At 39.3% G+C, this 25,909-nt stretch overlaps 1 protein-coding gene across 1 annotated transcript in view; it reads right to left on the reverse strand.

Annotated features, from left to right (window-relative positions):
* The window catches only part of ZMIZ1 (zinc finger MIZ-type containing 1), a 312,000-nt gene that overhangs the window by 116,557 nt on the left and 169,534 nt on the right, over positions 1-25,909 (reverse strand). Inside the window, exon 5 of the mRNA XM_075154379.1 lies at positions 14,980-15,085. Within this exon, the coding sequence (XP_075010480.1) occupies positions 14,980-15,085 (106 nt within the window). The remainder of the gene's footprint in view (positions 1-14,979; positions 15,086-25,909) is intronic.

The raw sequence follows: 25,909 nt of genomic DNA on the forward strand, positions 1-25,909 counted from the left end.
GTTGTCCTTCGTATTCCTACAGGGGAAATTCTTATTAGGCCCTTAATGATTCAAGGCCAACAAATACTGGGTTATTTATTTATGACATCATAAATTAAAATAACACATGAAACCAAAGGAATCAAAGCTCCTTCTGTATGACAGGTATTCTTCATGTAATACTTCTGCCTACATGCTTTCTTCATTTCTAGTTTTGTTATGAAAATGAGTTAGTAATTTGGCTTTCAAAGACTGGACAAAGGGATTCATTTTGTAAGGGTGGCATCAGGAAAAACAAAGCTGAAAAGATTAACGTGTTGGGCACAGTCCTGCCATACTGCATAGCATACTGCATGGAGGAAAGGTGCCTTAAAAATACCAGAGATCCAGCTGTCATGTTTGAGGTATTGTTAGCAAACGCTCTAAGAAACTTTAACATACTGACACATGCCTTCACCATTGCGACTCAAAATGCCAGCAGGCAGACCTCCATCAGAAGAACTGATGGAGGAAAGGAGGAGTTTAAACTCCTACCCATCCACAAAATCATGCTTTGGAACAGCAATGCTGTCCTATTATTTGTTGGCTCAAAAATACTGATTCAGCAAAGAATTTAAGCATGTGCCTAAATTTAAGCAGTTTAATTAACTTTGACGTCAGTGAGCCTACTTGTGTGCTTATAATTAGATATGTGCTTGCTGAAGCAGAGCCCATCTGAATAGAATCTCGTTGATTTTAATTTGGCCCTTTGTCTTTGCCCCTCATTTATTCTTTGCAGTGACTGAAGGATTAGTGCTAAGGTTCTGATTCAGGAATGCACTTAAACAGCTCATCTTCACTCACAACATGCAAGAAGAGGCTAAGCATGTCTCAAAAGATAAGCATAGACCTAAGTGCTTTCCTGAATAATGACAATTTCATGATTGAAGAACGATCAGAGAGGAGAGTTATTTCACTTATACTGTAAATTGCGTGGTCCAGTCTTTCTTTTTGTAAGTCAGTTTTTTTAAAAAGATAGAAAATCCTTTTCCATTTATGTAACTAGAGAGCAAAAAGTCGTGCTCCACATACTAAAAATGAAAATTTATGAGTAAGCAGCTACTTCATAAAGAAATTAATTTTATATAGGAATCCTTTTTCACTGTTGTTAGTTCTTGCAGTGTGGAGGAGCCTGCTGTAAATGTCTTATTTGTTCATTTGAATGATGGCTTTTAGGTCCCAATATCCGGGATATTTTAAAGTCACGTAAAAACAAACACAAAATAATAAACCATTAAATTAAGAAACAAACAAACAAAAAACAAACAAACAAAACCAACAAAAAAACCCCCAAAACCTGCATGAAGAATGCCGAGAACATGAACGCCACTCATCCAGACAACAGAAATAACAGTTCAAGTTCCCAGAGGTCAAAAGACAGCTAGGTGCCTCCATAGCACATACACCAGAGCAAAGCAGCAACATCAAAGCCCCAACTCCTGCCAGGATGCTCTGCTAAACACCTCTAGAGGAAAATCTGATGTCTTTTAACTTGCCCATGCAATTGGACTCAGCACAGAGATAGTATCTTGAACAAGCCTTTTAACTCAGATACTTCAGCCCACTCTTCTGTGTTTATGGCCTTTTAAAACCTGGAATACATGAAGCCGTTATTAAATGCAGGCATGCTACAATTAAAGGTGGATTTGGAGGGATATAGCAGCGGAGGGGGAAGAGGAAAACCAAAAGAAAACCAAGGAGTTGACTATGGAAAACACTACAGAAATAGTCACTCAAAATAAACAAGGAACCCCGAAGAGTATTTCTTCTGAAGACTCTCTGCTGTCTATCACAATCCTCATCTACAAAGCTCACTGCGGGGTTCCCTGATCCTGTGTACCAAGATGCTGCAACACACAGTGGGACAATTGCACTGCACCTGGGCAGACCGCTAACAGAACGACTATCAGGTGCCTGAGCTGTGCGGAGCAACTGGAACAGCAAAGGATTTGTTACACAGTTTGCATTAATTGTACTGGTAAATACACAGCTAAAATACCAACAGGTCCTTGAAAAATATTCAGCAGAAATCTCATTGATTTCATGACTTTTCAGAAACCCCACTTACAACTGTGTGCATGTACCAAGGTGGCTAGTCCTTCATTTACTCAAAAACTGTTGGCACATACTTAATGTTTCAAAAGAACATTGGAATAAAGCCTCAAATTACACTGAAGAGAATGCTGATGGTATAAAGAAATCAACTATCCATCTACTTCATGAGTGCATTTGGAGACATAAGAACAGAGAAAGAACATACCAGTTGGATTATTAAGGCAATATGCTTCAAGTGACAGAACTAATACAATTCTTTTAAAGCTGTTTAGTTTGTTAAGATAGGTTGACATATTGGGGTTGAAGGAGATGTAGGAAAAAATTCATTTAGCTAGCAATTTCACTTATGGGGGTATTATCTGCTTATTAACTTGTGCATGCCATAATGAGAACCACATTATTACCTGCAGATCTCATAAAACTTCATTATCCCATTCCCATTACTTTGGATTTTGCATTACCATATGATTGGGTTTCCCTGGACACATCTAGATTTTTCATCCTAAAATTTCTATGTTTAGCCTAAGATCCAGGCTCTCCCACACTAACTCATTTGTCTAGAATTTGCCAGCTTTGCAGGCAGAGCAGGCATACACTGTCCTTTTCCTCTGCTCCCACATTGTGACCTCTCCCTTCTTTGCTCTGTATCTTTTTGCTGCATCAGTAATAGACCTATTTCAACTCTGTCATCTCTAATCTTCTACGGCTTTAAAAACTTACAAACAGTTGCCAGAAGAACGGACACTGTTTAATGTGCAGGGCAGATGATGTTTGGTCTGGGCACACTGAAAACACCGAATCTACAATTTCTCACCATCCCATGCAGCCAGCAATCAAGGCTTTCTCTCCAGAGAACGGGAGACTTAGAGTTCAGAAAAGGCATCACTAACAAATAATGCTTCTAGACGTGGAACCTTAAAAAGTAATTCCAACATTGCTATAGAAAACAGCTATTTCTGCATACATGAGCCTTCTCAAGCATAGTTTTAGATTTTCAATCTCTGTGTCCTTTATAGCTTTATTGACCTCACAGTAAGTAAAGAGTTTTGGACAGAGAGATGAAAGGCAGATAAAAACATCACCCATGCAAATAAATACAAGAATAGAACAATGATCCTTTACAGACTTTTTTCCCCACCTTTGTAAACTAAATGGCACCTGCAGAATAAATGGTTTCCTTTCCAGGGGCAACATATATAATTAATATCTGACTATTCCAAGTTTCCAGTATGTTTTCAAACCACAGTCCAAATACATTTACTTCACGATAGATGAACATAAACGCTCACATTCCTTCCAGATCCTCAATTTAGTTTTATTTTCTTCTCTACAAAACTCCCCTCCAGCATGATTTGTATCACGCAGAGACTGTCAACCATGTATCAGTGTTAGATTTTTGAAGACTATTCTTAGAGGTCATCATCATCCTTCTGTAGAGTTTAAGACTATCTGATTGACAAGGTTAAGATTTAATTAAATGTGGGGCCAATATATTTCCCATTCTCCTTTGATTTGAAAACATAACCCTCCTCAGAGCTGGAAACTCGGGCTTTTCCACTCTCTCTGAGTGAAAGCATACATTTGTCACCCATGCACAAAGATGTGAATTCTACCAGATCAAGAAAATGAGAGGAACGCAGAACATACTTTCAATTGCTGAAGTCTGGCAGTCTGTAGTGCTAACTGAACCAAAGGGGATTGTGCCAAGTCAGACATGGCAGTCAGGATTTCCCCTCTGTTTTTCTAACATCACCTTCCGTGTTTGCTACTCCACACATTACAATAAAAGAAAAAAAGAAAAATGCTGAAATGCCTCTGCATATGTAGCTGTTCTAAAGGGATGCTGAAAACCACTCTGCTGTCCTTCATAAGGACTGAGGTCTGTTTGAAGCCTAGCTCCTAGCAGGGACTCTACAGGAAGACTGAACTCTGCTCAGCTGTCTGCTTTGCCCTGACACATGGTTTGGATTCTCACATTAGCATTAAATTCACTCAGTTTGAACTAAGTTTGAATTTTGGTGTGTGTTAAGAGTTATCTTATAATCAATAACCAAAAGATCCCATTGAGCCTCCAGCAGTGGTTTGATGATCCACCAACTTTGTGTCACAGGCTTAAGGACTTTGCTCTCAAACGCTATTCTTGTTTCTCACGACTGCTTTCTGTCCCTTTAAAAGCACTGAATGATTCTGCGTGGGGGCTGATCCTGCTTACACAAAACAACACTTCTTTCCACCTCTCTATCAAGACTCTCCGAAAGGCGGATCAGTGCCCAGACCCCATGCCAAGCACACATCTTCACACAATTGTTTTGATATAACTGAGAGCAGCGTAGAGGCAGGAACTCCTTGAGCGGCAGCTATCATACTGTACTGCCACTGCCTTGGCTGAGGAGCTTCTGCCTTCCACCTCTATCACTGCAAGTTGGGAGCAATATTTGGCTGCAAAGACTCAAATGAACAGAGAATTTGCTCCAACCAAAGACTTTGTCTTTACCCATTAATTTTTCCACACACTGAAAGAAGAAAAAAGAATTATCTCTCTTTTGGAAGAACATTTTTTCTTTCTTCCATTTTGACAGTTGCTAGACCACAACAGCAGTCTAGCCCTTCTCCAGTTCACAATGATACTCATCCTAGGTTATTGGATGTATATTTTGTTAAATGGAGTTAAATTTTAAATCACAATTTTAAAACAATTTACTGTTCTATAAAGCATGCTAGATGTCGTAACAGAACAGAGAAAGGAGGGTTACACAATTTTGGTTCTAACCAAAATCTACCTGAAGTCTTTGCTTTCGCTCTCCAGACAGCACAACAGTGACACAACTCCCAATACTTTGTCGTTTTTCCTTTGGTCAAGTCACAGTTACTGTAGCTACTGCTAGTTATTTGAAACAAACACATTTGCCTGTAATACTAGAAGACCTCTAAAGCAAAACTCCCTTACTGCTTGAAGTGGTATCTGGCTTTCCAAGGACCACTAGCACCACTCCAACGTTCCCAGTGGAAAACAGCAACTGTTACAAATTTCCAACAATTTACATCTCCCAATCTCATTTTAGTCCAGCACTGAGTCATTTTTCACACTGAGAACCTAGAGGTCTCTCTGGTTCTTTGCCTTAATTGAAATTGCTTCTGTAGTAAATACACTAAATAATTTAATTTGTTTTTTCTATGATGGAAAGACAATATCTTCCAGAGTGAGCAAGATTAATGTCATTTGGGTCTGACCAGACAATCATAAGGGAGACTATCACACAAGAAACAAATACCCTACTTTGTATGCAGATGTTCAGGGTTCAATTTATCTCCTCAGGAGCAGCCCCTGTTCAGCTGTCTATTATTGAGTTCAAAGCCAAGTCAGTAGTATTTGCCTTTAAAAATGTTTACATTTATGTTTCCTGGGAGAGCTTGCTTTAGAAGATGCACATTTTAAACCAGTCTGTGAACCTAAAACTAGGATCAGTGTCTGTGGCTGCAGGTTTGAATCTACAAAGCCCTAAACGGGGCTTTGGGAATGACAACATTTACGCAGGATTTAAAAATCCGTAACTTGTTCTGTCCCCTAAAGTTAGGAACCCCAGCACACTTCAAATGCAGGTATTTCTCAAAGAAATTAGGAATATATTGAAGTGGGTTGCAGTTAACCATTAGTTTGATCACATATTTCATAGAAGCTACGTTTCTGTATGAAATGTTACTACTTCAGGTTTTGCTGAGAGTGACTCTCTGAAGTCGAGCTACTCGGTTCATAGAAAACACAAAGAAACACTGATTCTTTGTAACAGTGCATGGAAGAAATACATATTCGCAACAACAAAGAAAGCGTAGGTACAACAGACATACCTACTATACAGACAGATAAAAGACTCGAAGAGATTTGTTTAGGACTGCACAATATCCAGGCATCTTAATGTTTGATAATCTTTTCCTTCCAGCAAATTAGGAAATCCTATCTATGAGCCCCAGCCCCAACAACAACTACGTCTTTGGAGACATCTTACAGTAGCAGAGACACATTCACCATCATAGACTTGTTTCTTGGCCTTCACATCCAGACTTTCATAAAAGCCTGGTTTAAGTCACAGAAATAAGATTCAAGACAACTTAAGTTTCTAGTTTCATATCCTCACCTTTTAGGTTTTACTATTATTAAATCACTAAACTTCACAACTTTTTTTTTTTTTTTGAGTGAAATCTTATTTCTTCGATTTATTCCTCAAGTCAGGTGTGTTATTGACAACTGCTGCAAAGCATAATTTAGCATATACAGATGTGTCAGGAATAAATAAATAAAATGTGGATTTATTAGGATATTGAAAAAAGTTCACAATGAGACACAAATCTCGTCGCAGTTTTAATCAGACTATCTAAAAATAAAAAGGGAGTATTTACCTCAGCATCTGGAAAACCTGCAGAGGAAAGCCAATTTGATGGTTTTCTTTACATGTGTTATTGAAACTAAACTGTTGAGACAAAAAGAATCCATAAAGTGGAAACAATCCAGAAGCCTTATCAAACATGAACATACTAACCTTTACTGAACTTCTCAGAAAAATACCACACATTATAAGGAACAATACTGTATTTGTTTTCGGAATATATTACTTAATAGCTCTCTTCAAATGCATTTTCTGTTATTCTGCAGTCTTTCTCCTTGAATTCTCTCTCATGAAGGGGCACAAAGACTAATACAAATTAGAACAATCTATGATGATGAATCCTTATTATTCTTTGATTATTCTTTAACTGATATTTAAATTAATGTATTTTATCACATAGTGCTTATGTAAATACCTTGCTATCGGCATACTTTAACAGGTATATTTGAACATGAGCATTAAAAAAGATGAATTAAGTGAAAACACCTATTCAGTAAGACTTCTCAGTATGGAAGTCTCTCTTTTTAAAGAGAAATACTACATATAAGGTCTTGTCTACCAAGCAGTGTGTTTCAGAGAGTGTCGTCTCTAGAGTATTCGCAGCAAGAACTCTCCTTAACAGACTGACTACATGCTGCAGACCAACCTGCAGGAATTAGGAACAGATCTGATATTTCGACCAGTGGAATCTCGATTGTTTTTAGAAGCTTGATGATCTGATCTGTTCGCACAGGTCACACTTTCGGTCGCAAAAAAGCTACCAATCCCCGTGGAAGTTGCTATGTTACTGTTCTCATAGCTGAACTCCTCATGAACTTCTTTGAATACCTCCAAGACACACAGGCTGATAAAAGAGCACTCGCAGTGAGGTACATTTGGATGCACTGCAGCTCAAAAGGGAACACGTTCAGGACTGCATGCTGTAAGCTGAGAACAGGTAACTTGTAAAGGGCAAATGCCATTCTGAAGAGTTTGCTTTCTTCTCCCCCATGAATATATGCATGTTTTCACAGCTGCCTCCTTTCTTACTTTCCGTTTGTGACTTACCTCATGTTCAGAGGGACAGATAGTTACTCAAAACAAGAGAAAATAAAACATCAAAATTCACACCGAGACAAAGCTCTAGTCTGTCTCTATCACCAAATTTTCAGTTGCTCTCAGCACAGATGGGGTCCCTAAAGCAGAAGACAGAAAACAAGAGAACAGTGATAGAAATCAACAGAAATCTCTGGAGAATGCCAGTTCCAATCCAAGTGAAAGTGTGTTGCACACACTAGGAAAAGATACTGCCCAGGAAGCGCATGATAAACTAATTCAGGACATAAATCCACAGCAAAGTGAGCATTCAGGTAAGCATACCGGCCTCATGAAAACCCAAGGCATAGACTAAAAAACCAGCAGAGCTAGCTTGTTGCTATAGCTGAGTCTTTGCAATTTTCCTAAGTGCTACAGTATTTTTATTATTATTATTATATTTTATTTCAAGTATTAAACTGTTCTTATCTCAACCCATGAGTTTTCTTACTTTTGCTCTTCCAATTCTCTCCCCCATCCCACCGGGGCGGGGGGAGGGTGAGCGAGCGGCTGTGTTGTGCTTAGTTGCCGACTGGGGTTAAACCACAACTATGTTCCAAACAGAGTTTTACTGCCACATCTCTTATAAAGTCAGAATTGGTACAACGGTAACACGGACCTGTCAAATGTCAAAAAGAAGAGGCCAGATAAACCACCTGATATTTTGGCTAGACAGAATAAAGAAGCAGTAGCTCAGCCATGCAACCTCCTTTATAAACATAGGTGTTAAAGTGCACAGAAGAGCAGTGAATGCCAGAAAGGAAGTAAATTTCAATTCCAGAAAAATAATACCTATCTACATAGGTATGTCATGAGGCCCTAAAACTGACATTAAAGACAAAGAGGAATTGCCAACCCAAGGATAATCAAAGTCTGACACAAGTATGATCATGTTTCTTCTAAGAGTAGAAGACCAAACGCATCAGCAGCAGACATCTCAGAGGAGGGGAACAGGAACAGCTCAAACAAGTAAGGCCCAGTGCGGAAGAGCATCTCTCATCCTGCACGCTCCTCAGATGCTCCATCTCGAGATGTTTGAAAGCTGACTCCTGACAAGTCTTCCGCATGCCAAGCCAACCTGACGGGGCTTAAGATACAGGACATAATTTTCCAAACTGCAGGTCTTTTAGAGTTTTGTTCTCAGTAAACTCATGGGCAAGACAAATGGGCAAAGTCCACTGTGCCTTCCTTGTGATCCCCTTTTCTGCAGGCAATGTAAATGTGGCTGTCACAGACTACAGGCATAAATTAATGCTACTTGCCACTAAGCAACAGTACTGACTATGCTTCCCTTTGGACAAGGGGAGGTGCTGACTCATTAGCAGAAACTAATGAAACTAACCCCATAATCTGAATGAGTTAAGAATGAATTACTCATTTATTTGCAGTATCCATACTATAAATCTTTAGGAAAGAGAGCCGTAGTTGCAACAAAGGTGCATCTTGCTGATATATGTTCCAGAACATAATTATTTTATCTGTGTAATAAGAAAGCGTCCCAGCTGAAACCATGGTTCCACTGCACTGGATACATACCTACAGGGGAAGAGGTCGTTTCTGTCCTGCATGATATTGAATTTAATTAAACCAGACAAATAAAAGTGAGATGGAAGGTGCATTACTATCCCTGCTTCAAAGATATAAAACTACAAAACAGAAAACAAAGTCGCCAAGGCTACACAGTGAGAATCTGTTCTAAGAGCTGGGAAGAGAACCCAGAAATCACCTGAAATGTAGTCAGTCTTCTGCATCAAAAGCTGTTTCAGAAGGTAACAGCTAAAGGAAAGTGATGCCTTTATTTTAATGAAGGGTGTCAAGTGGACAGTTTTAGGATACTAACTCTAAGTACCACTGGATCAGACACCCGCATGGAAACGTAGCAAGAATTTAGGAATACGCAGATAAAAGGTTCTTAACCAGCTTCCAACTACATTAAGAACTACATTATACAGTCAGTTTCATATGTTTATTGAGTTTTATCTTTAAAAAGGCAGTTTGATTTTCCATTTTCCTTCCCTCTCTGCTGTCAACTGAAAACCTATTCCAAATGCCTAACAGTTCAGAATTTCCCCCTTATTTCAATAATTTATTCAACTTACACCTATATGTTTTTGTGCCAACACTATCCTGTGGCATCATAGCTCTTCTTGTTCCAAGTTGTTTACTTGTTAGTATTTACATACATTTCATAACTCCGCTCAGCTTTCATTTCATGAACAACCCAAGCCAAGCTCTTCTACTCTGCTCTCATAAAGCTGCCTACTCATTCTTACCAGCCACTTTCCTAAGTACAGGTACAGTATTTGTATTTCTTCTCCAGTCATATGAGACCATTTTGACTTGACTGATCTGCTGAAAATCTTTGGTGTGAGGCATGAGACTGACAATTCATATGCTATTTCTTTCCAAATGCAGGCATGTCGATCATTCAGTCCCTTCAAGCTGGAGGGATGCCATCAGCCTTGGCTGTAGTAATTTCCATTCTATACTCGTAATCCTTTTAGCTGCCTTGCTTTGCATTGCCTCTACAGATAATGTGAACATTATTATTGGAAACTTAGGCAAAGTGTTCATCTAGCCTTACGGTTCCCCCATAATCTAGAAGTTATCCTTACTTTCTACCTTTTCCTCATTCCTATTGCAGCCTCATTTCTTCTGTCCTTTTCTCTCATTTCCGTAAGTTTGATTTGATAATACGCCAAAATACACTTTGCCTAATCTACACTATTACTTTGAAACAAGGCAGTAAAACATGTTAGATGATGTACCCTAATTGGGACATACCTTAGGTCTTAGTATCTTGTCCAGTGATATTTTAACACCACCATTTGCCAGTACTCTCACTGCAAATATCTTTGTTAATCCGGAGCCCAATTTATTGGCAGCTTTGGTATCAGATCCACTAAGAACAGCCCTATTATTTTACAGTTATATTACAATAATTAAGGCTAAAGAAATAAATGAAACATAATGTAAAATCCTCAAATACCATAAAGTTTTAGTTTATGCTTCATATAAAATTAAGATTATTTAAGTAATTCCGCTCTGGAAAAGCAAAATCAAAAGCACACCAGGCAGAGGGACTGAAAACAAAGCAATATCAAAAAGGGGTTGCTATCTGTACTATCAAACATCTAACACTTAGCTGCCCATCCAAGCTATCACAGCACTTGTTTGCTGTAGCTTCTCAGTGATTGCTAAAGTACCTTTTCTGCACAGTTCTGCCCTCAGGCTCCTTCCTCCCTCTCTCTCTCTCTTTACAGAGATACTGAACACTGTCCTCTTCTGACAAAGTTCCCTGTATGATCTCATCCTGTCGTCCCCTTGTCTGGCCTCAGCTTGGCCTCCTGACAAAAGCAAAAGCAGCTACAAGAGCAATGAAGTTTAGTAGCTCGATAAAGTATTTTTTAAAAAAATATGTCAGAACAGAAAATTATTCCCTCTTTTTTTTTTTCTTTTAAATAAACACTCTGATCAGTGAACTCTCTTTTAGTTGAATAACAGGCCTTAAAATAAAGCTACCAAATCATTTAAAATCTTCTATAGGAAGGACAAAAGCAGCAGAGATCATGCTCAGAAAAGGTCCAAGCAAGCACTATTCAGAAAGAAGGTCTTTATCAGGCTTAAGGAAGAAAAAACGGAATACGCAAACACCCATGCACTCAGATACTAAGAGCGACTGAGGTTGCTGCAGTTTGAAAGCAAATGAGCAGGCAGCTAACCTGCTGGGCCATTCCCTATAGGTGTCACAACAAGGCAAAGGAATTTGCCGTGGAAGGTTTGGGGAGCAGCTGTCACCGAAAGAGAGACATATATTTTTAAAGGCTTTGTCATTTGTCTTCAGGGTGGGAAATGCTGTACTTGACCTCCTGCTGAGGCAGCAGCCCAGATGCAGCAGCATGGGCTAGAAGAATGAAAGCAGGCACAGCTATTATTTCAGGTAAAAATACCAGAAAGCAGAGACAAAAGGCACAGTCATTAAATCATCATTACTATTTAAAAGCACACATGACAACTTTTTAATACTTTTCATGCCACACGGGTCTCCCCTCAAGGCATTCTCCAAAACAATTTGTATTAGCTAATTGTTAACTATCTCAATGGCCAAGTAAAACAAGACAAAAAAGCAGGACATCAAACACTGTCTCGGCAACACCAAACGATACAGGATGGGAAATGCTAAGGAGCTGACAGCTCTTGGTCTGCTCCCCTGCCTTCTCCCCAGCTGAGGCTGTGCCACCTGAGAAGGTTGCTGTCCCACCTGACTCCAGCCTCTCATCTCTCCCTGCTTCCCCCCCATGCTTGCCTGAACTCTGATCTGCCATCTGCAGCTCCTGTAATCACTTCTCAACCTCTTCAGCTTAGCAGGGAGCTACCACCAAAACGGTTTAAACCAACTGGGATGAAACAGCGCGGGGCCAATTGCATGACCCAGGGGTGTGGGTTTCCCATAGAGTTGAGCCAGTTTGGTAGCTGGCTGCTCTGCCCTCTAGCCTCAGGCTCCAGCCCTCTTCCATCAGGGATAACCAAGACCTTTAGGCACTGCCACGGGGACCCTCACTCTCCTGGGGCCCTGCAGAGAGCCAGCTCAGGGAGCCAGTCAAACAGCAAACAAGCCATACCAGCAAAAGCTCTTCTGCCAGTACAGGTCCCTGAGCAAGCTCAGGCTGGGAATCGCCAGAGGACAGGAGCAGGACTACCAATTGCACTGGTTCAGCTACTTCTGCAAACCAGCAGGCTGGGGTGGTCCGCCTGCTCCACACAGCAGAGCTGCAAAGCCTGCCAGCCACCACTGCCAGACCACTCCAGGCATCCCAGCCTGCAGGACATCAGTCAACAAGCCTTGTCCTAAGCTGTAAAGAGGTACTAATAGTGGATGGCCCTTGAAAGGATTTGGTGCAAATATTTTCCTCAGTGTTCACCTACTCAAATGTGTTTTAATTAGAAAAGGTTTTTTTTCTTCTTACATTTCAGGATGTCAGACACTAAACAATATGGATTAAAAACGCTTCCAGAGCGATCCCTTTGGCAGCATTAAATTCATACTTGGAGGAATGAATTCAAACCATTGTAAATTCCCCTTAAGCCTAAAGGAATGGAAAAACAAATGCTTATTCATTAAAAATAATGCCATTTGATATCTACATCAGGGGACCTCTGTAGGAAAGTGACTGGAAGAAGTGTTGAAGGTGTCTTTCAACAGATGTAACAGAAAAAAGAATTAGTTACTCAAAACAACATGCAAGCATCCTTGACAACAACTTAAGCAAATCATGAAAGGCAGCTTTCAATGATGCACACTGTTTACAAAAAAAGCAAAGGACGATCTCAATATTTTTACAAAAACTGAATGAGGGAGCAGAGTCACTGTTGCTTTAGAAATCAGAAAATGTTAATGCATTCAGATGTGGAAATTAACTCTTTCAAAAGTCACGATGGTCTGAAAGGACCTCACATTTGTAATCCCAGCCTGTCAGTCTTTCAAGTTGCCCATTCAATGATGTACCTCTCACAGATTGTATGTGAACATGACATCCTTAGAGTAGGGGCTCTATGTGATATTTCACAAAATATGTTATGGTATGCCCCAAAATATGAGTATTTAATACAGACAATAAAAGCACCAAAAAAACCAATGTGGATAGGCATGATGAAATCCCTGGAGTAACTGGTGAAACAACTGTATACATGGTAAAACTAAAGTAGTTGTGAAACCAAATATTTAAGATCATTGGAAATAAATTAGTTGTATATGCAACTGGGGAATAGGAAGCAAAGCGAAGGACTGAGAAAGTTTTTAGAATATGCTGAGAGACAAGCACATGATTTCATTACCAGCTTTCCCAGTATTGTGTCAATTAACAATGGAAAGACTGAAATCTGTACAGATTGCTAGGGTAATGAATTGAAAAAAAAGCGTGTATTCCCAAAAAGTAATTACTGGTAGAAATCAAACACTGACACTGGGCTTTTCTAGGACATGATGACTGACCAGCGGTTTTCAAGACTATCGCCTCATCCGAGCCCCAAAGGAAAAGGACTACAACATGAAAAGATCCAAAGACTCACAACCTCACCTTCACTAACACACTGATAGAGACACACCTCAGGAAGAATTGGCAAGAGAGGGCATATGACTACTTTTAATAGGTGTATTTTCAAAGGAAATAAAGTTTTTTAACGTCTCACTTAATGCACTCATAGCTGGAAATCCTCATTTGACAAGCTTTTCTAAAAAAAAAAAAAAAATTCAAGAAGAAGAGATATGATAGCTAACTATTGGAGACATTTACTAGAAATTCAGGAAAAAGGGAGATCGTGCTTGGTCAACTGAACGTTTTATCATCCACACAGTTTTCCCAGATGAAAATCAGGTACTTTATTCAACATTTAGTAAAATTAATGATCCCTTCCCATTCAAAAAATAAATTAGTAAGTCCAGTGAATATGCCTTGATGTGAAAGCCACTTTTGCATGACGAACTGCTTAGAGCACTTTGGACAAAAGATAGCCACGAGTAAAGAAGTTTGGGGCTGATAAAAACTCAGAAGGAACATGAAAAGAAATGTTAACATCCAATCAGTTGACTACAAATTACTGTTTTGAAAGAAGGTAACCTTTTCTGATGTTCTAAAACGGGGACTGCATACCAGTTTAGTACTGAGTAGAAAAGTTATCCATGCTCAATCTGGAATGGAACAGTTATCTGCCTGTTTTCCAAGCCAGTGCACATTATGTTGACATTCATCAGCTAAGAAAAGGAGAACCAGAATTAAATGCTCCAGTTAAATCAAACACGTGAGAAGCAGAAAGACCGTAAAGTGCATTTTCTACTTTTACTATACAGAGAAGTAATGGCAGTAAATCATGATCAAATATTGCTACTTGATCAGAGCCCTATAACAGATTATTGCCGTAAAATACTGAAAAAATGGCTACTTAACACGATACCAATAGCATTGCCATCTACTCTTGGCTCAAAATTCTAAAGCTAATGACTAGACGTACGAGAAACCATGGTACTTCTTCATACAGACATATGCACTCAAGGAATAAAAGTTTGGCAATAGATATATCAGGAAGTGCAGAATGAACGTGAAAGAGTTAGAGGTTGACACATGATAGAAAATCAATGGTTTATCAAGATGGAGGGGCCTGAGGGTGTTCATTCCCACCATGAAATTACTGAACATCAGTGCTTCTGGAAGTAACATTTCATCTATAAGATCAAACAGGGCAATGAACAGCACCAGTTGGGCAAAATACAAATTTCCAAAGTCATGTATTCTCAGAGCAGCGTGCCATTGAAATGCTAAAAGCAGCAGCACTGTTACCACCAAATATGTGTTTGGTTTTGGTTTTTAAAGAATGCAAGACAGTCGCAGGTAGCATTTATTCAGAATATGACCATCCAAGAATCAGTAATACACCAAAAAAAGGCTTTTCCTACCAGCTGATTTTGGAGTGAATTTGTCCCTGTTGGCTGCACACACTGCCAGTAGCCTGTATCCAAGATCCAAGTCAAATCCTTGCTGAGCTGCCACTCGACTAACCACCTGCAAAGGGAAAGAAAGAAAGCTTCATTAGGGGTTACTTGAGCTCTTTGCAAAGTCACATTAACCTGCTTATCAGCACTAATGTTAGGCAACTGAATCTGCTGTGATAGCCACAGTACAAACATGGTGTGAGGCATTGCTCTCCAGCAGTTTCCAGTGCAAGCACAGCAAACTGAACACAGGAATCTTCTGGTGATCTGGTTATTTCACCACTCGCCAGAAGAAAGGCATAGTAGTTCCATGAAAGTTGGAGAGACAAAGCTTTTCCAGAAGAAATAATGCAAGAGAAATGTATGCAAAGATTGTATAGAATACATTTTACTGTACCTGAGACTTCAGGATGAGAAGTCCCTAAGTCTCTACCTCTGTGTCACAAGCAGTTCCTGGCCCTGTTCTCAAGAGCGGTGCCCAGGTCCTTCAGGTTAAAATGCCCTCCTCCACACTGATGAGCAGTGTTCTCCCATGCTGTGATCAGTGTCACAGTTGCTGCATTTCAACAATACCGTATTGGGAAGCACATTTATTACAGTTTTAGAATAAATAGGCCTGTGCAAGAAGTATTTGCCAAACACATTAAAGAGGGAAAGAAGATTTTTTATTTTTTTTTTTGACTTCTCCTGGAAATGGGAACTCATCTAGAAGGACTAGCAAAATTAGGGAAATGAAAGTCTGGTGTTAAAGATGAAAAGCAGTCAACTGTTTCTCCAGGCCAGCAACTCAGCTATCAGCCAAGAATGTATCCGCATGAAAATCTGCATAGTATAAACACAATACTGCGGTCATTCTGGCAAACTATGCTGAAGTTATACACAGCAGAGCTTTTATATTGCCTTCTAGTGGCACAGGATGACTTCAGACTCAGAGGCATAGATAAAACAGATTATTCTTAACATTGCCATTACTGCTTTGCATTGAAACAATGGTCAAGGAACTCCACAAGACACAAAACACCATTTCCTTGTGTGAGCCAAAAGAAAGTCCCTATCCTAAATAGCTTACAATGCAAGAAAATATCCTTTTCCCACCTCTATCTCCACCTGAAAGCTTCTTTCTAAATTAATGACACTGCAATTATCTATGTCCAGGACCGGTTCCGCCCAAAAAGCAACAGTATAGAACAGAGCGAAGAACCAACATATGTGATAACCTACAAATAGTAAATAAATGCACTATTCTGCCCTATCTTCTCAACACTAAGACATGAATCTTATTATGCTGAACTTTTTCCAATATCCACTTTTCCTAATTAACAATTAAGAACCAAATTTCTTTCTTAGGAAAGAATTAGCATGGATAAAGTTCCTGGGTAGATTTTTGTTGCTTCTGTTGTTTCTATTAATTCAGAAATTACAGATTCACATTAATTTATCAGGTGGGAGTGTGCCCTCCCTAGATTTTCTTTAACCCTCCCAGTCTCAAAATTGAGCCAGAGAGACCTTCAGGGAAACGAAATGAGAATTTGGGATAATCAGTACCGTAATACATAACCCTAGAACACACATACTGTTTTATCTCCTGTTTCTCTTTACAATTGTAAGTTTTAGATAGGAAAGAAAAAATAATTTGCGAGAAAGAATGCAATTCAAAAAACATTTCCAACCTTTAATCCTTTACACTTAAAAGTCTGATTGTTGTTAATATCCTGGCTAAGACTCTGGGTCCAAACTTGCAGAAATAAGATAAAATAAAAAAACACAGGCAAAAGAACAACAGCAGAACAACAAGATATCTCATATTTCATGCTAAGTTATCAATAGGAGTGAAGACTGGTGGGCTGCTATGAGATCTGGAAGACACACAGTTGGAAATCTAACTGTTCCCCTTTCCTACTTCCAGTATCGCCATAGTTCAGCCACTGACAGGTAGACGTTAGGGAAGGGATCACTAGAAAGTATGAGGAGCGGCTGAGGGAACTGGGACGGTTTAGTCTGGAGAAGAGGAGGCTGAGGGGAGACCTCATTGCGCTCTACAACTACCTGAAAGGAGGTTGTAGCGAGGTGGGTGTTGGTCTCTTCTCCCAAGCAACTAGTGATAGGATGAGAGGAAATGGCCTCAGGTTGCGCCAAGGGAGGTTTAGATTGGACATTAGGAGAAATTTCTTTACTGAAAGAGTGGCCAGGCCTTGGAACAGGCTGCCCAGGGAAGTGGCTTAGTCACCATCCCTGGAGGTATTTAAAAGACGTGTAGATGAGGCGCTTAGGGACATGGTTTAGTAGGCTTGGTGGTGTTGGGTTAATGGTTGGACTCGATGATCTTAGAGGTCTTTTCCAACCTTAATGATTCTATGATTCTATTCTAAGTAGACAGAAAGCTCCTCTAAAAAAACCATCTTGTTAAAGGCTCCTGAGGGCAATGTCTCATTAATGTGTAAACATTATTTAAACGAGGCATCATCTACTGTACCATCATAGAGGAACGCATTTCAGAGTGCTACTCAGGCTGTAAGATAAAGGAGAAAGGGGCCTCCCATTTTCTGTTTTGGAAAAGCACATTATCATTGAACTATTTATTTTGAAACTGGACAGGAACGAAGGCAGATACACCTGCTCGTCAGTGAGCACATGGTAACTTAAGAAACACATTATCTGCTTATATGCTTGGTTCATTTTAAGTCATGAAGCTACGAAAACCAAGACCCTGCTGGCCAGAGGCCAAATCACTACTCTCAACTGACATCTTGCTAATTACGGAAAAAATTCTACAAGGTAACTCAGGAAATACAGAGAATCATAAAACTCTGAGCCCATGAAAGCCAATCTATGACTGCAATGTCTTCACTGAACAGATTGCAAAGTCTGGGTCAGTCTGAGTCCTAACGACAGGCTGAGGCCTAACCTGTTACACTCTCACTTGACATCAGTTTCCTTTTCTTAATTTCCTCCATCAGAGAAAGCGCTGCTCTGTACCTCACCATGGCTAAAAGCAGAGCTTCCAGATGCCAGGGCACACAGCCCTGACACTGACTGCACCCCGATGGCCATGGCATCGTCCTGCTAAAGCCTACCTCAAAGTGGGTGAAGGTATACCTTAGCAAGCACCGCAAGCAGAAGACTAAACACAAGAAGGCGAATCTGAGCTTAGAGAAGTCAGCCGGTCAAACTATTACTTATTGCTCAAGTTTTTCATGAAAAATGTGAGGGAAGACAAATTGCAAATTCATTTTAGCTTTTTAAAAAAAAAAATATCTAAATTTGAAAGTAAGTACTTCCACTGACAAACTGCACAAAAAAACCCTTCCTCCTCTCAAAAGAACAACAACAAAACCCTCAGCTACTTAATAGAAAACAGACTTTTCTAATAAAATTTTCATTTTGCCAAGAGTCATTTTCCGCCTAAATTTTTCTTCTATGCACTCTGCTAAATGTGGAAAGAGGCTCTGTAAAACAAACTTGTCTAACCGTGCTCAAGAGGGCCTTCTCTGGGCCCTTTTCCCCTGGCCCTTGGCTTTTGTACACACCACTCCTCAGCAATCCCCTTGGTCAACACAAATAGGGTGGTTCACTTTTTAATTCCAGTTTCTTTCCTCATAGACTTATGAATTTTTGCATTAACTGTATTTAAAGTTTTTCTTTCAATTGTGACAGTGAAAGACTTACTTTTATTTCAAAATGAAAGTCGAACAGAAGAGATCATCTATCCTCCAAAGACCCTGTTTCAGGTTGCCTACAACTGAAGGCAGACATTGCACACTCAGTACTTGGAGGGCTTTCCTCCAGTCAACGTATATGCTAGGGACCTCCTGGCCTTTTAAAAAAGCACTGAGATTTCTCAGAAACAAGATGACAAATGCATCATAGAATATGACCCAGAAAACACAAAGAACAAACTACAAGACATTTAGTAAGTTTAATATATTCAAGTCAGCAGACCCTGCTGAAATTTACCTTAGAGTGCCTCAAAGGAACTAGCTCGGGCAAACCTTGCAACTGCTAATGATTATCTTCAGCAATTCATTCAAGGCAGACACCTTGGAGGCACATCAAATCTCTGGTTTTAAGACTGTAAAAAGGTGAATCTCAGAAATTACAGGTACCCAGACAGATAACAAAACAAATTACTAAACAAATATTAAGTGAGTAATAGAGAACATCATCATGAATCCGTCAGCACAGTACAGTTTTCTTCTTTGACTAGTTAACTGGCCTTGTAAGTGTAAGGAAGATAGTGGATATAACATATCTTAACTCTAATATGCCTTTTGACATTGCCCTGTATGTCACTGTCATAACAGAGAAACATAGCCCAGATGACAGTGGTATAAATTTTACTCAGATTATTAATTAATAGTCCTCTATCAAATCATAACCTGTCCTGGATATAGGTCATTTTTATGTATTCAGTTGTGACTTGGACAATGAAACAGAGTAAATTGCAAAATTTCTAGATGATAACATGCAGAAGAGTCTGCACACACTTAAGAGGACAGGATAAGAGCTTAAAAATCAATTCCTGGAGTTTGGGGGGTAAGGGGATTTATAGTAGACCAGAAAATCTATACGACATCCCAGCTTCGGGAAGAAGAGTAGACGCCATGCTCCCTTAAGTCCGTCCCAAGCCAAATCTCAGTGATTCCAGATACCTGCTGCTAACTGGAGCCACCCAGCTCAGTCTGAACCCTGTCCCAGGAACTTTCCCAAGTTTGAAACCTCCTCTGATTTCGATCTTACTCAGGTAACAGTGCTGATCAGATAGAATCGAGTCAACACAGTTTCAATTATCCATTCAATGTTATGGCTAAGTGATACAAGACCACTTGCAAACATACTCAGGCTTTCTCTAACTGCTAATTCAAGTTGAGCACATTGGCAAAAATTCAGACAACACCCAGGCGGCACCATGTGTTCAACCATGACTCCATTCTGCAACGCTGTAAGCATGTATCTTAGTTGACCTACATGTACATGCCATAAAAGTCAGTTGAAAAGTAGTGCATTAAAAAAAACCAAAAACTAGTCATAGTTGCCAGTGATACCACAATCATAAAGTGAGAAGATTACCCTTTATCACAGCTGAGAGAGGTGCTTGGCCAGCCCAAGGTTCAACACTTAATATTTCTCTATGTTATTTTACAGTAACAGTTTAGACAGTTAGACCTTATAAAAGCTAACCTATTTCCTACATATGCTGGTAAGACCTAACTTTTATTTTAACTTAGATATGGTGTGGACAACTATTTCAAGCTGTATCTTTAAAGGAATATACACCTTATTTGCAAACAAACGTTATTGTAAAATTAACCATCAATACGAAAATCTGATCACCCCAAGCCTTTGAAATCTTTAATCTGAGTAATATTGCATTCATAACTGAGACATTGCATTCACTGCCTGTGACACAGCTCTGCAGAGTTCCAGATGCCTGAACTCTCAGGGTCGTTGACAGTGAGGGGAAAATGGTGAGAGTTAGGTTTTAATAACATGAAAAGCAGAGAAATTCTGCTACCAACTTCTTTTCTCTTTGCTGATTTTAACTGCAATCCTTCTCCCTCCCCTTCTTTTTTTTTCCCCTCTTCCTTTCTCTTTTTGCAAAGCTAAGAAGCTACACCATGGCAAGCTCCACTCCCTGCCCTTCTTGCCATCACACCGTGAAGTACTGGAACAATGTACCTCTTAACCTAACAGGCCTGTTAATCAAGAGAGCTATGTGACTGCTTATTACAAAACTCCCTTCCCATTATGTTGCACTTTCAATGAATCTCTTAACTAGCAGCAGTCAAGAGCACCCCCCCCTGCTGGCATCAGAATGGATTTTACCAATTCAATTTGCTGGCTGCTCAAAACTAAAAATGCCAGCTGATTGCTAGTTCAGACAGCTCTGTGTTCAGCCACTTGTGCATACTTGAAATTATCTGAATGCAGTTTGAAGACTACAGCAGAAATTTTGTAATTAGAATTCTGCAATGTAGATGGTAATTTTTCCCCCTCAGTAACGCACAAAGATCAGATAAACAGGAAGCAAATCGAGGAATTTTGCAACATGAATAGTGATCTGCCTCAAACGGGGGAAAAAAAACAAGTGGGGAAAGGGAAGAAGAAATCCTTGTGATCTGAAGCCCTGGTCTGATGAGACTCTTGCACTCCAGTTGCAGGGCTGCCTCAACAATACAGACAATCAAAGCAGGTGAATAAAGTTCTATATCGTTAACTAGTTTCTTGTCTTTGATGCTTGAAAACAGACATTAAGTAGGTTCTGCAAATGTACGAGACTCTATAGAGCCCTTGTATCCAAACCAGGCTTTTCTTAAAATATATTTCCCACCCCATTAGGTGGACAAGGACCATGTTTTCAAAATAAAATAAACCAGTATCCCTGCCATCTACTACTTTCCTTGACACGTGCTGCAACAGTGAAGTAAACCATGATGAATAAGGATATCTCCTCCTTTACATCCTCTTCCTCTCCTCCGCGTGTCTCTAACAACCATAAACACAGAATAGAGGGTCACTATACTCAACCCTCTCCATCTGAAATTTTCTCCCACGGGAAAGATACAGGGATTTTGCTTTTCTCAAGCCAGCTGATCACTGGGTCACTGCAATACTGTTGCCACCTGAGTCCTGGCACTCTTTGAACAGTGATACGGATGAAACATACAGCCATCATATGAAGCAAGTGATATAGGAATTCCAAAAGCATTTTAATTTGGACAGCAACACATCTCAAACAAGTATTTTAAATTTGTAAGATAACCCATGTCTTGACTAACGAAATTAAGTTAAAAAAAGGGCTTTAGGACACCAGGAGGTCATATGACAGCCAGTAATACTGAGTTACTTGGTAGCATTGTGAGCTGCTCTGAAGCAGAGTGTTCTGTGCCTGCTGGCTGTACTCTTGACGGTACAGCACGTACACAGCCCTGGAGTGCTGCGATGCACTGCAAACACATAAACCCATGTGCTTAGCAAATGCAGGGAGAGGATGATGGAAGCAGAATTTCTTCCACGTGAACTTTTTGCTTGGGAAGTCTTGGACACAAAGACTAAATGCAACATTTCTAGGGCTCTAATGGGCAGCTGCATCCTGCCATTTTCTGGGTATAGATACGCTGAATCAACTCTTCCATCTGTAATTACTTACATTCAGATCCTAACCTGATTTGAAATCTGATTTTTGAATGTCACATGTTGATTTTGATTACATACTTTTCTGCATTAAACAGAATGAACCCAGCCTGGCGTGAAGTCAATGTAGCAGAAGTTACCTTGTGAACACATTAGCGTTAGCTCAACTTTGGTGTTTTTGCTGTCTGAGGCATCCTGTTGTGGAAACTTGCTGTTATTCAAAGATACCATTCTTGTCCTTTTTTTTTTAAAAAAAAAAAAATCAATTATATTTTTCATTACATATTGGATGAGCTAAAAAAAATTTCTATATCATGAAACTGAGAGCAGCTATTTGCTATTTTTATTTTTCTTAAAATGACCTAAAAAATCTCAACAGTCTCAATTCCAGGATTTTCCAAAGAGAAATGCAATTCAAAAGATTATGGTACCATGTATCAGTATCACTAAAAACTGAACCTATAGCAGATACTTCCATCAGTTTAAGACAGATCCTTGTTACTTCAGCAACTCCCTTCAGCAGTACAGAGATCTACTAAGTGCTACAAGCAGCACAAAAGATTTAAATTAAATCCATAATCTTCAGATAAAGTACAACTAGGACTACAGCTTTGGGTGTTGTTTTTCTTTAATTTAAAGAGAAACATTTCTTAAACAAACATGGGTGAGTTTCCCACATCTGATGACTGAGGTAGACCCAACATTTGGAGAGGAAATTTAGAACATGAAAGACGGGGGGGGGGGGGGGGCGGCGGGGGGAAGGCATTTTTGATGACCATTTCAGCATAGCATTTTGTGGACAAACTGGGGTGGGAAGTGCCATCTCTTGGATAGAAAGAGAGACCCGGGTCCTAACCACGCTGGTCAGAGACCCCAGTTTTCACTAGAGCAGCTCTGTTCATTCAGTGCTTTGGGCAAGAGCCAGCTCAGGTAAGCACACCCTGCTTACCTAAATTCTTCCTACTGTCCAAAACCATTGTGGTACTGGATTTTAATTTCTTAGACTAAGCCTCTAGGTACAGTTACAGAATAACAGCACACAGATGTGCTTCTCTCGCCCTTTTATTTCCTTTTCAGGCACACTGAAGAGCCCCGAAGAACGATGAACTCAGCGCCTTGTAACGCTGAAGAGAACAAAGCTGTCCCTTTATCGTCCTTTGCTGAAGACAAGTCCGTAAATCTGTCCATTTTGCTCTCAGCTGTCCCCTCATTTCCATTTTTGCTGCAGTGCCAACATAAAAGATAGCGAATGCCCTCAGTAAGATCATTTAAATGTTAAACTGCTTGGCAAGAGCATACTGTGGGATGAGACTAGAGTGGATCTGAGAAAAGGCAGAAGAGTGTGAGACAACCTAGTCCAACCAAACTAGGGTTGTTTTTTTTTTAACTGCTGTGCAGTAACTGAAGCCGTTTCTTTCAGAAGACAGCAAGGTAATGCCATATAACAGTTCATTTTTAGAGAATTATATTCTTAAATTTATCAAGACTATTTGCCGTACCATAATATAATCTCATCCCAAAGTGCTTTATAAACTATGAACACTAGAATCAGAAACTGTTTCAATCATAATAAAAACATAGCTATGTCTGGTTTCTGGAAAGTGGAGGTTATTTTAATCAGCTCCCCCTAACACTATGCAAGAAGTAATGTTACATACCAAGAAACACCGTATCCATTGCAATTTCAATAATTTATAGAATCAATGATTTCAATTATAATTCAAATTTCCGGCTTACAGACAGTTCTATTTGATTTGAAAATAACTACTGTTGAAAAATAACACCTAGCTTTCCTTGGCAAGTTAGAAAAGAGTTTATTGTCTCTGAGAAAGATGATAATTTGTTTGCACGAGTTCCATCAAAGCTGTTTAAGGGAACCTTTCTGTAGCTGTAGCTTGCAAGGAAGAAAACAGATTCAAAGCTTAGTTGTCCCTCCTTGACTTTTTATTTATCTGTTGAAATGCATTCTCTTTATAAACTTCTATTACCCACTCACTTTGGTGATTTTCTGTAATAGGTGAGCACGAAAGGGTAAGCTCTAGAATTATGTCTGCCAGAACTGTTTGAACATAATGGTGGCACACGTGCAGTCACACACATTTTTGCCAGAAGGGGCACAGCTTTTGGGGCTTAGTTAATGAAAAAAATAATTAATTTTTATAGCACAAGCCATAGGTTTACCCATGTACCTTTCTCTTTGATGGTTTGCACTGCACAGAATTACTCCAGTTTTATTCATAGGCCTTGACAGCATCAGCCTAAGTTCTTTATCACAAGCAGAAGTTAATTCACCTCTAAAAGTGCAATCATTTAAAGTATCCTATACAACAAACCCAAAGTATTTAACTAGCTAAACAAAGCCTGTTTACAGGCCTTATTAGACACCTCTCTGGTAAAATTTCAGAAGTTGTACCCAAATCCTGAGTTTGTTCTTGAGATAAGAAAACCATTCGTATTACCCTGCATACAATGTCACTGGAGCCCATAGGAGCAAATTTAACTCCAGTAATATCAAGTACTACCGATACGTAAAAATGATTATCTATTGCTAATAGCCAGTATGTATACTGTGCACATCTATTATTCTAAAAGAGAAAAAAATCATCGAGGAAAAATGAACACCAGAAACATGCTGACGTTCAACATGCTCTGTCTAGCTAACTCATGATATTTTCAAGTCATCAAGATTTCCGTAAGTGGTGGCATTACAATTTAAGCACAGAAAACCTCCTGCAACAGTCTATTCTATGTATTATTATCAAAAACAGTGATTCCGTAAGTGAAGCTGTAAGCTTTCCTGCTGATGCCCAAGCAGAATATTTCTAAGACCATTCTTCTGCATCCATTCAGGGTCTGTTAGACCGGCAACAGGAATAAAAACATACTGGTGTTATAAAATGAACCAGATATTACTGAGAGTGCAGATATGAAGATGGTGTGTAGGACAAACAGAACTACTTTCTAAGAACCACTTCTTAAAATTAAAGCACAATTTCAAGATTTTGAGCAGTTTTTTTCCTTTTTATTAATAGGATTAAATCTAATTGGTTCATTTTTGCAAGAATATTATAGATAATACTTAAATGATGCAAAGAATCTGTTACAGCAGAGGTACCATTAAATTGGCTATTCATAATACAACAGACGTGTTTGATGCTCTGCCATTACATCTGATGCATTTAAACTTTGCAGTTTGAATGGATGGTTTGTTCATTCCTGAGAGAGCTTGCCTTTCTGCAATCATGACATATTAATATATTTCAATTTGGATTAGTATATACCGTGTTATTTGTTGTTAGGATATGATGATTTCATATCCCTTGATGGTTCCAGAACAGTTTAGCATACTATCTTTTCCCCCGGTCAGAGAGCTAACAGAACAGAATGTCATAAAAGAAAAAAAATCCTTCTGCTCACTACAGAGGAGCTTATAAGCAAGCAAGCATTTTTAGTATTTGTAGAATTTCTGGATTAAATGCACTCGCCTTTAGGAATCCACACAGCTCAAATGTTGCAATGATGGTAAAGACTACTTGCTTTAAAAAGCATATCCAAAAATATGGAAGTTTTAAGGGAATTTGTTTCTGAAAATCTTTTTGAAGACTGGCAAAATAAAACAATAATCCTGTTTTAGTGGTTGAACAGACTTCCATACTGATTTTTCATTTTTCATTTTTCATTTTTCTTTTAGCATAATCCTCAAAGAACAACATTGATAAACTTTGTCAGTATTAAGAAAAATTGGCTCCTGATAGTACAGAAC

This window comes from Calonectris borealis, chromosome 7 (assembly GCF_964195595.1).
Source record: "Calonectris borealis chromosome 7, bCalBor7.hap1.2, whole genome shotgun sequence".
Lineage (NCBI taxonomy): Eukaryota > Metazoa > Chordata > Aves > Procellariiformes > Procellariidae > Calonectris > Calonectris borealis.